This window comes from Pleurodeles waltl, chromosome 3_1 (genome assembly GCF_031143425.1).
Source record: "Pleurodeles waltl isolate 20211129_DDA chromosome 3_1, aPleWal1.hap1.20221129, whole genome shotgun sequence".
NCBI classification, from domain to species: domain Eukaryota; kingdom Metazoa; phylum Chordata; class Amphibia; order Caudata; family Salamandridae; genus Pleurodeles; species Pleurodeles waltl.
The window spans coordinates 1,783,889,848-1,783,903,183 of NC_090440.1; the positions used below are offsets into that span (position 1 = coordinate 1,783,889,848).

A 13,336-nucleotide genomic window follows, 5' to 3' on the forward strand; every position below is an offset into this window, starting at 1 on the left:
GATACTGACTTTACTTCTAAGTGGCGAGAACTCGTGGGCGAGGTGGATCACAGCGGGAACAAGTTGACAGGCGAGACTTTGGTTAGAAAAAGCTTTCAAAACTAGTCATCCAGAGAAAAAAAAATGTGTGGTTAACTCCGGTCCTGAGGCCGTGTATTTCAATATCTATTTTAATAAGGTACCTATATATTGAGCCACAGGAGTGTGCGGACAGTAAACGTCCCGCCAAGCAGCATAGTAACGATCTTGGATCACAAGGCCTGAAGGACACTAACGGAGAACCACCGCAGTCTGAAGGAGCGATGTAGAGTGAAGAGATCACGGAAGAAAGTCCATCACAATAACGTACATAAAAAAAAAGTCAATCATTCGTCACAGAAGATCAGCCGTAGAACTGATACTCCGTCGCACAGCACAGTACTGGAAAGGTGACTTGTTGATAAAATGCTCGAACCTTCAAAAAGAGGATCCAATGTACATTTAAACATTCGAGAAATAACTGCTTTCGCAAACCTCAGTTAAAAAATGCAGACTAAACCAAATTAAACAAAAGAATATAAAGATCACACACAATCTAGACCACTTACCATGGCGCTGCTGCAGTGTTTCACCCCCTCGGCAAAGTGACAGAGAAGCTAAAGGACCACACGTGTGCTCCTACTGCGCGTGCGCTCTCCTACCCGCGAGGTTAGAGGTCATGTACGCCGGTATTTAATTTACACGAATTTCTTAATTTTTGTAACCGATTTCCGAATCCTACTTCGCGCAAAGAGTCAGATTGCGTGGGTGATTTTTTACGGTTAATTAGAGGCTTATTTTCCACGGCGCTGTGCATCGAACTCCAAGAATTTCGCAATGTCGCCTCTGACCTTGGCACACGCGAGACTTCGAGAAGATTCTCGAGTTCGAAGCCCCGGACCCGGCATAACGTAAAACATCATGGCGGTGACGTCACCTCTTTTTTGACATTTTACCGCACGCCAACCGGAACAACAGAAGCCATGTTTGGCTACCAATAAGTCAATAGTGTTCTGTGTGAGGGGCAATTGAAATACCCAACATGGCTTGCTCGTGAGCTCGTCTTGTAATGTACTTTGACGGTAGCATCAATTGTTGGGTGATGTCCACCTCTAGTTCCATGCAGTTGAATAATTGTGTCAATTGTTGGGAGATGTCCACCTCTAGTTCCAGACAGTTAAATAACTGGCGAAGGCTAGCCGCGCTTCCTGTTCCTGTCGTTTCCCTACTGTTGTATTTGCACGATAGAGTATCTGAATCGCCAACGCTTAGTTTACAAAAGGTAATTAATTTACAACAACCGCGTGTACGTTTTCTCCTAAAAGAAAGGAGAACTGCGTAGTTTTGTAAATGTAGAAATATTAATTGCGCGTCGCTAGTTTCACTCTTAATTTTTACAAAGTATAATTTTCACATCTAAAAGTAAATAATTGTTTATTTAAAAAACATCCTTCTATTGTGGTCAGCAGGAACAACCCCCTACTCAAAGATGGCGGCTCCCATGGATGGGAGGGGTGACGTACCCCATTGGTCGGGTCGGGCCAGATCATGCTCGTTACCGGGTGGCACCGCACGTGTGTTGAGCCGGGTATAGAGGTCTGCACCCAGCGCTGCTCTGCACTTCAGTTTAGGTTCTTACCCTGTCAATCCGCGCCTCTTTCCCAGCCCCGGTAAGTAGCGTTAGGCGTGTGCAGCCCTTGTTTTTAAAATACTGTTTGCGATAGTGAATAAGATAAATCTGACGAGGATATAAGCAGGACACGTGAATTAATAGCAGGGAAGGGCAAACGCAGTTTAATAATGTGGCAGGTTATGCTTGGCATTTTGTTAACGTTTCATGATAGTTCAGACAGCTTGGTAACTGAGATAGCAAATTATAAAGATCCGTACTTTTTTTTTTTTTTGGGGGGGTGCTTATTGAGATTCTTGTATTAAGGTACTTCAGATGTAAAAAGCAGGAGCCCGACTCGATGTGCTGGGGGCCTGTAAACGAGAAAAAATGTTTAAAGGTTACGTGCACTTGCGTATAATGTATACGCTTACCATTTAATAGTGTTCTTGTTAAAGCTTTTTTTAAACCGCGCAGATATAAACTTCTAAAATACCTGCATGCTTTAGGTGGGTGGAACCATATTTCGTAAGTCTGTTACTAGTGCACATTTGTAAGACGATGATTCCTGCACAGGAGGTGAGACCTACGATCGTGTTTAAATCAAACCAATTATAGTTGGACAATTTAGCTGTAAAGGTACCTTCTTAAACCAAATCTGTTTTTATGGGAAACTGAGGGTTCTCATCAAACAGGAAGATTGTGAAATATTCCTGTCGAAATGAGTTACTGATTACAGAAGCAGCCTACGTTTTTTCTTCTGAAGGGGTTGTCATTGCCGTAGAGTTACCTGCTATGGTCACGCCTTCCTTCGTTTTATACTGCATTACTTCTGTTTGACCTTGTCGTGTGTCCTGATGGAAGACACATGTCCATGGTCTATTGGGCGGAGCGTCCTCTTTCATAAAGCGAGTATTGCTGTATATGTCGTTCTCTGGCTGTCAGGAACAAAGCTCTGACCAAGCGATGCTCTGCGATACATTTAACCGTTTTTCGAATGTAATTTTTCCACTTTGTAATATCATTTAAAATTATGCAATACATGCAGTACTTTTCGTCCTGGTGAAAATACGGCTCCTCCAAAGAGCTGTGGTTGCCAGACTTTAAAGGCATTAAGCCGAAATTTGCCGACAGTTATTTGACACACGTTTAACATGCACATAGTTCATGTACTAAAATGCTGTACAACAAAGAAAGCCTTTTAATCTAAGCTCAAGTTACCCCAGTAGTTTGTGCTCGTGTCCCGTTGTAAACTTGTAGTGTTTTTACGATATTTGTGTTAATCTTTTGCAGAAATGTTGCGCTTACCTTCAGTCCTGCGCCACATGCGCCCAGTATCCAGAGCACTGGCGCCTCACCTCACACGCTCATATGCTAAAGATGTTAAGTTTGGTGCTGAGGCTAGAGCGTTGATGCTCCAAGGTGTGGACTTGTTGGCGGATGCTGTGGCAGTTACAATGGGACCAAAGGTATTTTAATGCTTTTATCTAATTTTATAATAATATGCTGCGTTTAAAGTATCAGTGCATAGCGGCCATCCTAACTTTGGAATAGTTGCTGTCTCGCAACATATTTTTGAAATTGTTCAGGAATTAAATGAGTGATTTAATGGTTTAGAATTGGATATGACATACATGGATTGTGGTCATATACCTAACCCCGAGGCAAGTGATTACATTTGGCTATGTCGAGCAAGAATAATTTAAATGAGTACGGTACATTTTAACCCATCAATTAAAGCACTTCTTAGTATGTTACGATTCCTTGGGTGACCGGGCAAAAACACCATAAATGTAGGGACAAACTCACCCTATTGCAGTCCCTCTCCCATTATTTTTTTCATGTCATCTTTATAGCTTCAGCCTAAAGGGTCCTTTGGAGGCTTTGTTTTTCACACCTGAGCCTGGAGTCAGTTTGGGCCTTTTTCACGGCTGTGCTTTGACTAGAACCATTTGTGCCATCTTTATAGCTCACTGGGCTAGAGGAGTATCAACGTTTTTAACCTTACTTGGTGCCTAATCCTAAAGTCCATTTGCCAAGTGAGACTGAAACATTCTAGCTATCGCGTCTAGAATTTTCAATTCTATCAAGGACACGGAGGCGAGGATTATGCTTCTCTTTCCGCGCTTTAATAAACTCAGCAGCCAATAGGAACGAATTTAGTAAAACCCCCCAAAAAACTACAAATCCCATGAACCCACCATAACATAACAGCAACCATAGAGACCAGCCCTATAAAACCTTCGTGACCCAGTGTCTCTTCCTCTTTCTTTGCACATAAGACACAGTTAATTCACTGATGGCTAAAAGTCACATAAACAAATTCTCAAGTCCAGAAACAAACAATGGAATATCCAAACCAGGACAAAGAAAAATACAACAAAGCGGAAGAAGCAGGTTCCCAAGGAGGTATCCAGGCGATGATATGCAATCACTTGTCCTCTTGACCTAAGGCAAGAACCAGGAATACATAGCCATAAACACTGCCTTGAGTGACAATAGCTAAGTTAAATCACAAACATTTTATTTTATTTTTAATTTTTATGTATACAATACAATGTTAAAATCAGGATGGGAAGAACAAATAATAAAACATTTGTAAAAACTTCCAGAAAGACTTTACTAATGAAACTTCAAACAAAGGGAGGGATAATTCTGGCCTCCGTGTCCTTAATAGAATTGAAAATTCGAGACGCGATAGCTAGAACATTTTTCATTCTATGTCAGGACCGGAGGCTTGGATTATGCTAGTTTAAAGCTTAGCGATTACCACTGAAGATACATCCAGAATAGGTTTGTAATAAAACCTCTTAAATGTGGAATCGGAAGACCAATCTGCTGCGTTCAATATGTCCTCTAAGCGAGAACCTAAGGCAAAGGACTTCGATGCTGTAGCACCCCTCACAGAATGTGCCCCAAATTTGGAAACGTCAATGCCTGCTTCAGATAAAGTCCATTTCACCCATCTGGCAAGAGTTGCTGAAGCAACCGGTCGAAATGGCTTTTGAAGAGAAATAAGCAATTGACTCGCCTCATAATCCTTCAAACATTGCACTACGCAGAGTTTCTTGTTATCAGGAAATGCTGGATAGGATACTACCCTGGTATTGCATTGTGTTCTGAATATGACAAAGGAAACACCTTCCGGAAAAAATCTTCTCCCTGCCAAGTCCAGAGCTTTAACATCAGACACTCGCTGACAAGATATAAGTCAAAGTAAGATGGTAAGTTTAGCAGACAGTTGTTTCCTGGAGAGATATTTATTGGAAGGCCAGGAGTCTAAAAACTGTAAAACAATGTTAACATCCCAAAACTCCGAGTATTTGGGAAGAGGCGGATTCAACATCCTAATGCCTCAAATCAATTTACAAGCCATAGACAATTGACCAACAGGTCTACCTTCAGTGAACACATGTCCAGCTGAAATGGCTGATAGAAAATTGTTGATAGTTATGAGTCATCCCAGAGGCGGCCAGGGAAGCTAGAAAATTCAAGATCACAGTGCAATCAGCAGTAAAGGGATCTGAACCCTGTGAAGAACACCAAATACACCAATGTCGGCAAGCTGAGGTATAGCGTTTGAGTGTTGGGGGCCCAGGATTGATTGATTGAATTCCTGAGCTTTGCTCGAAAGGCATGGGGGGCTCCAATTTTGCCTGAAAGACGTCAGGCCAGTAGAGACAGTTGGCCTGATAAGATCAAAGGATGAGGAGATTTCCCCGGGTCCAGGAGGAGATTCAAAGACCATGGTAAGAGGCAGGGAGGGGTGTGGGCCAACTCCATAATGATGGGGAAACCAGGGTCGTGCTCTCCAAAATGGGGCAATCAATGCCATTTCTGCCTCCTGTCTCCAAAGATGTGCTAGGACTCTGGGGATCATTACAAAAGGGGGTCAAAGCATATGCGAGGGAAGGAGTCCAATCCTGGAGGAAAGCATCTGTTGCTCAAGCTCCTGGATACGGACGCCAACTGAAGTATGTTGGGAGCTGTGTTCAGACGGGAGGCGAAGAGGTCGATTGAGCACGGACCCCATTTCCGCATGCAGCTTTGAAAACACGAGGATGCAATCTCCAGTCGCTGGCATCCCTCAGGTGACGAGAGTGCCAATCCGCTATCACACTTTGTTGACCCGGAAGGTACTCTGCTGTCGGGGTAATGTGGTTCTGGAGACAATAATGCCAAAAATCTTTGGCAATCTCGGTCAGTCCCTGTGACCGGGTTCCCCCTAATTTGTTCACATATCGAACTGCTGAAACATTGTCCATCCAGAGTAGAATACAACATTTCGTTCTGCCTGCTGTGAAGCTGCGGATAGCACAGGAACCCGCCAAGAGTTCCAGGCAGTTGATATGCATCGACAGCTCTTTCCTGAGAACAACGGCCCCTGGTGGAAAGGTGGCCATAACGAGCACCCCAACCCCAAAAGGCTGGCATCCGCCTCTATGACTAGGTCTGGAGAACAGGGAAAGATGGGCCTGCCGTTCCAAACCTCCATGTGAGTTAACCACCAAGATATCTTGATTCTTGCTTCCTCCGATAGAGGAACTGACTGGGAATAAGACAAACCCTTGTTCAAGTGCATAATCTTCAGACGTTGGAGGGACCTGTTGTGCAGAGGGCCCGGAAAAATCGCTTGAATAGAAGACACTAGCAGTCCCACTAGATGAGCCAGGTATCTCAAGGAGACAGTCGCCTTGGACAATGCTAGTCTTAATTCTCTCTTGATTTTCTTTACCTTCACTTGGGGAAGAATCAATTGAGCGGACGGGGAGTCCACCAAGAACCTAGTAATTCTATAGATTGAGAAGGAATCGGGATGGATTTTTGGACATTGATAATAAAGCCCAGATCCTGGGGGGACTGGGACATGATTATGATGTCGTCTAGATAAATGATCAGACGAACACCTCTGGCTCTCAGGCATTCCACTACTGGTCTCCTCAGCTTCGTGAAGCACCACAGAGCCAAAGACAGGCCGAAGGGAAGAACCTTGAATTCGTAAATCTTTCCTTCCCAACGAAATTGAAGGAATCGTGTGTGTGTGTGGAGAAAATAGGAATGGAAGGGAACGTCCTTCAGATCCAAACGGACCATCCAATCTCCTATCTGAAGAATGTCTCACAGTAAGTGGATCCCTTCCATTTTGCAATGTACGTACAGGATCCACTGATTGAATTCCTTCAAGTTGAGAACCAATCTTGAGCCGCCTCTTTTTTTTTTTTTTTTTTTTTTTTTGTCTACTAGGAAGATGGGACTCACAAAACTTCTGGGGTGTGAACTTGTTTCTTCTATCGCCTCCTTTGACAGAAGAGCAAGAATCTCTTTGTGAATGAAAGTCTGATCAGAGAGGGAAAAATACATCATGTTTGGGGGGGGTTTGCTAACTGAGGTGGTGACTGAAAATTCTGTTTTGAATCCGAGAATGGATTCCAGTACCCAAGGATCGTTTGAGAGTTGTTTTGCCAATTACGGTAGAAAAAATGAGTGCGACCCTCTAAAGAAATCCCTTCCCAGGGAATAATTCTCACCTGCAGGAGAGTAGTCTTGGATGGCAGCGGCTGCACCTCTGAACCTTCCTCGACGAAAACGGCCTCGGAAGGACCGCCTTGAGGGATAGAAGGTGGTGGACTGATCTCGGAAACCACCTCTACCTCTGTGGCCTTGGAAGCTATCTCCAGTGAAATTCTGATATCCACGGACGAACGGTTGCAGCCTGAAGTGTCCGGCCCGAGGGGGGGAAAAAGGGACGAAGAACTCTCTCGATAAAACCATGAGCTTTATCCAAACTGGAAAAGGTAGCAACGAACTTAGAAAGTTCTTTCAAGAAAGGTGCCTCGAATAAGGTCTGCTAACTTAGGATCCAGTTTCATAAGGATGGAAGGGTGTTGCTCATTTGAAATAGCGCAGTTGGTATACCCTTTGTGACCAACCAATAAGGGTTTCCGTGTCCACAGGAGAATTGGATTCTTTCGCTTGGTAAGCCAGTTCCAAGATCTTGTTAAAGGGGCCTGACATGTCCAAGAGTTTGTCTTGACAGGATTTCCAAGCCCTGTCGATTCCTTTCTTAGGATCTTTTGTATACTTCTTGAGGTACGTATCCATTTAAGGATCTACTTCTAGGGTCTCCGTTACTTTGTCAGGGAGATCCGGTCTGGGTCATTCCGAGCATAGATGAACATGCACTTCTTTATCAAACTCTTGCCAAATGTGATCTTTCACATAGTCTGCTACTTCAGGGGGAGGAATCCAAGCAGTGGATCTGGGATGGATAATCTCCCCCGGTTCAAAAGTTAAAAGTTTAGCTTGTTTGGTGGCAGAGGTATGATGGGACTTTGCTTTTCGTTTGCACGGTTGGGGTTCACCCTTGGACGAGCTTCGAGATGAATTCGCATCAGAGTCCTCTGATAAGTCATCTGAGTGAGGAGCTGTAGGAATACTATAAGGGTGTTCAGTGATTAAAGATGCCGTTAGTTTTTCGAAGGCTTCCAAATGAGTGTCTTTGGTGGGTGGATTAGAAGAACCCTAAATCATGTCCCCTGCAGAAGGGGGGGGGGGGGGGGCAGCCCTGCTGTTGTGCAAACCCGTAAAGGTGGTGTTTTCAGGGGGGGTTATAGCCTTGGCTAGTGCATCACTAACTGTCTGGCGCACACCTGCCCCCAGCGCGTGCACAAGGTCTTGCTCAAAGGAACTTGCATGAGTTTCCTCAAATAGTAGCCTTCATCCCCCTTCTAGATACTCTTCGTACATGCTGGTCAGTATTAAAAGGACGGTCCCAAAATTGGGTTGCAACACCACTGTAGAAACAGGGTTGAAGAGGGGGAGGGTAGCTTAGAAATATATATATATATATATATACCTCCCCCCCCCCCCCCCCCCCCCAACCAATGCAGGTGAAGCAATAAATCAAAAGTGGAGGGAGCACCTGCAATAAGCTCAAGGCGTAAGGCTATAAACAATTTTACAAACCTGGCAACACCACTGGACAATTTCATCTGCTACCACTAGTTTTCAAGAAATGGATACTGTAAGGAAATGCCTCCTTGGCATGGTTACCCCCCTGACTTTTTGTCTTTGCTGATGCCAAGGTATGATTTGAAAGTGTGCTGAGGCCTGCTAACCAGGCCCCAGCACCAGTGTTCTTTCCCTAACCTGTACCTTTGTCTCCACAATAGGCGCACCCTGGCATCCAGGTAAGTCCCTTGTAACTGGTACCCTGGCAGGGAAGGTCTCTTAGGGCTGCAGCATGTCTTATGCCACCCTGGGGACCCCTCACTCAGCAGACACACTGCTTGCCAGCTTGTGTGCTGGTGGGGAGAAAAAGACTAAGTCGACATAGCACTCCCCTCAGAGTGCCATGCCAACCTCACACTGCCTATGGCATAGATAAGTCACTTCTCTAGCAGGCCTTACAGCCCTAAGGCAGGGTGCGCTGTACCACAGGTGAGGGCATAGGTGCATGAGCACTATGCCCATACAGTATCTTAACAAAACCTTAGACATTGTAAGTGCAGGGTAGCCATAAGAGTATATGGTCTGGGAGTCTGTCATACACGAACTCCACAGCACCATAATGGCTACACTGAAAACTAGGAAGTTTGGTATCCAACTTCTCAGCACAATAAATGCACACTGATGCCAGTGTACATTTTATTGTGAAATACACCCAGAGGGCATCTTAGAGATGCCCCCTGAAAACATACCCGACTTCCGGTGTGGGCTGACTAGTTTCTGCCAGCCTGCCACACACCAGACATGTTACTGGCCACATGGACTGGGTGCTTCTCACCTCCCCCTGCAGGAACTGTAACACCTGGCGGTGAGCCTCAAAGGCTTACCCCCTTTGTTACAGCGCCACAGGGCATTCCAGCTAGTGGAGATGCCAGCCCCCTCCGGCCACGGCCCCACTTTTGGCGGCAAGGCCAGAGGAGATGATGAGAAAAACAAGGAGTCGTCATTGGCCAATCAAGGCAGCCCCTAAGGTGCCCTGAGCTGAGGTGACTCTGACTTTTAGAAATCCTCCATCTTTCAGATGGAGGATTCCCCTAATAGGATTAGGGATGTGCCCGCCCTCCCCTCAGTGAGGAGGCACAAAGAGGGTGTAGCCACCCTCAGGGCTAGTAGCCCTTGGCTACTAACCCCCCAGACCTAAACACACCCCTAAATTGAGTATTTAGGGGCCTCCATAACCCCCCTTAACCTAGGAAGACAGATTCCTGCAACCTGAAGACGAAGGACTGCTGACCTGAAACCCTGCAGAGAAGACTGAGACACCAACTGCTTTGGCCCCAGCCCTACCGGCCTGTCTCCCCACTTCAAGGAACTGCAACAGCGATGCGTCCCCCAGGGTCCAGCGACCTCTGAAGCCTCAGAGGACTACCCTGCATCTAAAAGGACCAAGAACTCCTGAGGACAGCGGCCCTGTTCCAAAGGAACTGCAAATTTGCAACAAAGAAGCAACTTTTAAAGACCACACGTTTCCCCCGGGAAGCGTGAGACTTTCCACTCTGCACCCGACGCCCCGGCTCGACCTGTGGAAAACCTACACTACAGGGAGGACTCCCTGGCGACTGCGAGCCCGTGAGTAGCCAGAGTTGACAAACCCCCCCCCCCCCCCCCCCCCAAAGCCCCCACAGCGACGCCTGCAGAGGGAATCCAGAGGCTCCCCCTGACCGCAACTGCCTGCTTCAAAGAACCCGACGCCTGGGAAACACACTGCACCTTCAGCCCCCAGGACCTGAAGGACCCGACCACCAGTGCAGGAGTGACCCCCCCCCCCCGCCCCCAGGTGGCCCTCTCCCTAGCCCAGGTGGTGGCTTCCTGCATCGCTGAAGAGACCCCTGGGTCTCCCATTGAAACCTATTGCAAACCCGAGGCCTGTTTGCACACTGCACCCAGCCCCCCCGTGCTGCTGAGTGCGAACTTTTTGTGCCTGCTTGTCTGTCGTCCGCCCTGCCCACCCCGGACCAATTGCCCTACAAAAACCCCTTGGTCTGCCCTCCGAAGTCGCGGGTACTTACCTGCTGGCAGACTGGAACCGGGGCACCCCTATTTCCATTGAAGCCTATGTGTTTTGGGCACCACTTTGACCTCTGCACACTGCACCTGACCGGCCCTGAGCTGCTGGTGTGGTAACTTTGGGGTTGCACTGAACCCCCAACGGTGGGCTACCTTGAACCCAGCTTTGAACCCTGTAAGTGCTTTACTTACCTGTGAAACTAACCAATACTTACCTCCCTCAGGAACTGTTGATTTGTGCACTGTCCATTTTTAAAATAGCTTCTTGCCATTTTTGCCAAAACTGTAGATGCTGTTGTGATTCAAAGTACCTAAAATAACTGAGTGAAATACCTTTCATTTAAAGTATTGTTTGTAAATCTTGAACCTGTGGTTCTTAAAATAAACTAAGAAAATATATTTTTCTATATAAAAATCTATTGGCCTGGAATTGTGTGTGTGTGTTCCTCATTTATTGCTTGCGTTTGTACAATACATGCTTAACCTTATCCTCTGATAAGCCTACTGCTCGACCACACTACCACAAAATTGAGCATTAGAATTATCTCTTTTTGCCACTGTCTTACCTCTAAGGGGAACCCTTGGACTCTGTGCATGCTATTTCTTACTTGGAAATAGTACACACAAAGCCAACTTCCTACAGATACTTAAAAAAAAAAAAATATAGACTGTCATAAGTGGTGCTGATCCACTACGTTTCTCTGTCTTTCAAAAAGGTTGGTACCAGTTTGTCACGGGTGTGTGCGTGCGTTTTTTTTTTTTTTTTTTTTTTTTTTTTTGGGGTGAATTTAAATCATTTGTATGTTTCACCTCAATGGTGTTGTGCAATATTTCCTGTCATGTATTTTTTATTTTTGTTTTTTTTGTTTTGCTGCATTATATTGGCTTGGAGACTGAAAATACTTCAGGTTTTTGGGGTGTAGGTTCTTGATCTAGGGAGCGCATCTGTTTTTTCCTAGAAACTGTGCTGATGATTTTGCTGCCCCCTAAGTCATCCAGCATTGCACACAGCCATTGAAACACGGGGCTAAACGGATCATCATAGTATGACTATAACCTAGTATCCCATGTGTCTTGTATCCTGTCCCTTCGATAATAGTACTTGTGAACTTTTAACAAGTGCTATAGGAAAAGCGCTGGCAAGTTCCAGCATCCCATGTGTAACCACAGAAGATAACATTGTCCACAAGGACTCTGTTATATAAAATTGAGTGTTTGGGTGACGATGTAATAGGGGGCGGGGTACTTTTGTGGTGCTTTTATGACCCCTGAAGGTGCAAGCACCCACTATTTTGCTCTGCTTAGCATTATAAATACTATATTTCCTCGCCTCTTAAATACAATTTTCTACTTTGAAAAGCTGTTATTGGTTCTTAAACTCATACTGTATCTGAGTTGCTAACTCCTACCACCTTGTAGTGTAAGCATTGACATTTCAACTTTGCTTCACCAGAAGGGACATTTGCCTAAAGCAAGTTTCTTTATTTATTCAGTTGATGTGCATTAGCATTAGTGACTTCGTGGCAATATTGGTCAAATGGTGATTCCTACACCATATACTATTCTGTAACTGTTGACTTAAGTAACACAAGAGAAATACTCTTAAGTTTGATCTTACCATCTTTGAATGTCTGTGTTTGAGCACTTGACAACAGATTGGCCTCCTTTTTTCCGGGGTGGGGGGGGGTGAGGGGATTACCTTCTAGCCACCGTTGGGATGAACCCACACTAAATGTGTATTTTTATTGCAACATCTTGCACTAGCTGTGCTGCTGTTTGTAAAAGTCTAAAACTAAGATAAGTCTAACCCAATGCACAGGGAGGGAGGACAGCATTGTACATGGGACATAGGTTTCTGAAATAATTGAGGTCCGCTGCATTCCTTTAACAGATGTGCGGTGATAAATAAGCAGCTTTCTGGATACTGGAACAACTTGCAAGCCAAAGCAGAAACATCAGTAGACATGTACACGTCCTGTTAAGCATGTTTGTTCATGTCTCTGTACTTGTGTGATTCTTTTCTCGGGGATTTTATTGGTGAGCATGATCCTGCACTACTGATTTCCTAGGGCAGCCATTTCTATTGCATTCCCACTGAAAAACTAGGTTATTCCCTTCGGGTGCCAGTCTTTCAATGAAACAAACAGTCTAGGATTACTCTTTGTAGTGATGGGGCATTAGGGAATACGATAAAGTGACTCTGTAAGTAACTTACTAATTATAATGTACTAGCAGTGCAGGAAATTAAAAGGATATGCTTTTCTTTTGCAGGTAGAAAAAACAGCTAAAAATACAATAAAAAAATAAAAAAAAATCCATGGTTAAAACATCGGCAACACATTTATGGTTTTCAAAATCCAAAGCTTTGGGATTTTATATTTTTATCTATATATCTCAGGAATGTGGATGATGTGGTGTGGTTGTGAGACCTTACTAGGTAAGAATGTCAACATTTTTATCGGGTCCAGTTACATTCCTTTCATAAAGCACTTAGCCCAAAACTGGGTAGCTCTGGCACAGAATAGTTGGGTTTAATTAGAACAAGCCTAAAGCATTTAAAAGTACCAAACCACATAGGTAAGAAACTTAGCATGATAGAAATCCCAAAAGAATTTATAACAATAGCAAGATACAGTGAGTTTTCCTGGGTCCTCCATGATCTCAGCAAACGTCAGCTGTTGCCCCAGGACTCGA

At 44.9% G+C, this 13,336-nt stretch overlaps 2 protein-coding genes across 3 annotated transcripts in view; one reads left to right on the plus strand and one right to left on the minus strand.

Annotated features, from left to right (window-relative positions):
* Positions 1-891, minus strand: part of LOC138285629 (MOB-like protein phocein) — a 464,238-nt gene extending 463,347 nt beyond the window's left edge. The window contains exon 1 of one of the 2 annotated variants that reach the window (XM_069225826.1): positions 588-891. In XM_069225826.1, the coding sequence (XP_069081927.1) occupies positions 588-590 (3 nt within the window). In that variant the 5' untranslated portion in view covers positions 591-891. The remainder of the gene's footprint in view (positions 1-587) is intronic. The other variant, XM_069225824.1, reaches the window with a different exon arrangement.
* A 667-nt stretch (positions 892-1,558) lies between these two features.
* Positions 1,559-13,336, plus strand: part of HSPD1 (heat shock protein family D (Hsp60) member 1) — a 167,471-nt gene continuing 155,693 nt past the window's right edge. The window contains exons 1-2 of the mRNA XM_069225827.1: positions 1,559-1,688; positions 2,921-3,096. Coding sequence (XP_069081928.1) covers positions 2,923-3,096 — 174 coding nt within the window. The 5' untranslated portion in view covers positions 1,559-1,688; positions 2,921-2,922. The remainder of the gene's footprint in view (positions 1,689-2,920; positions 3,097-13,336) is intronic.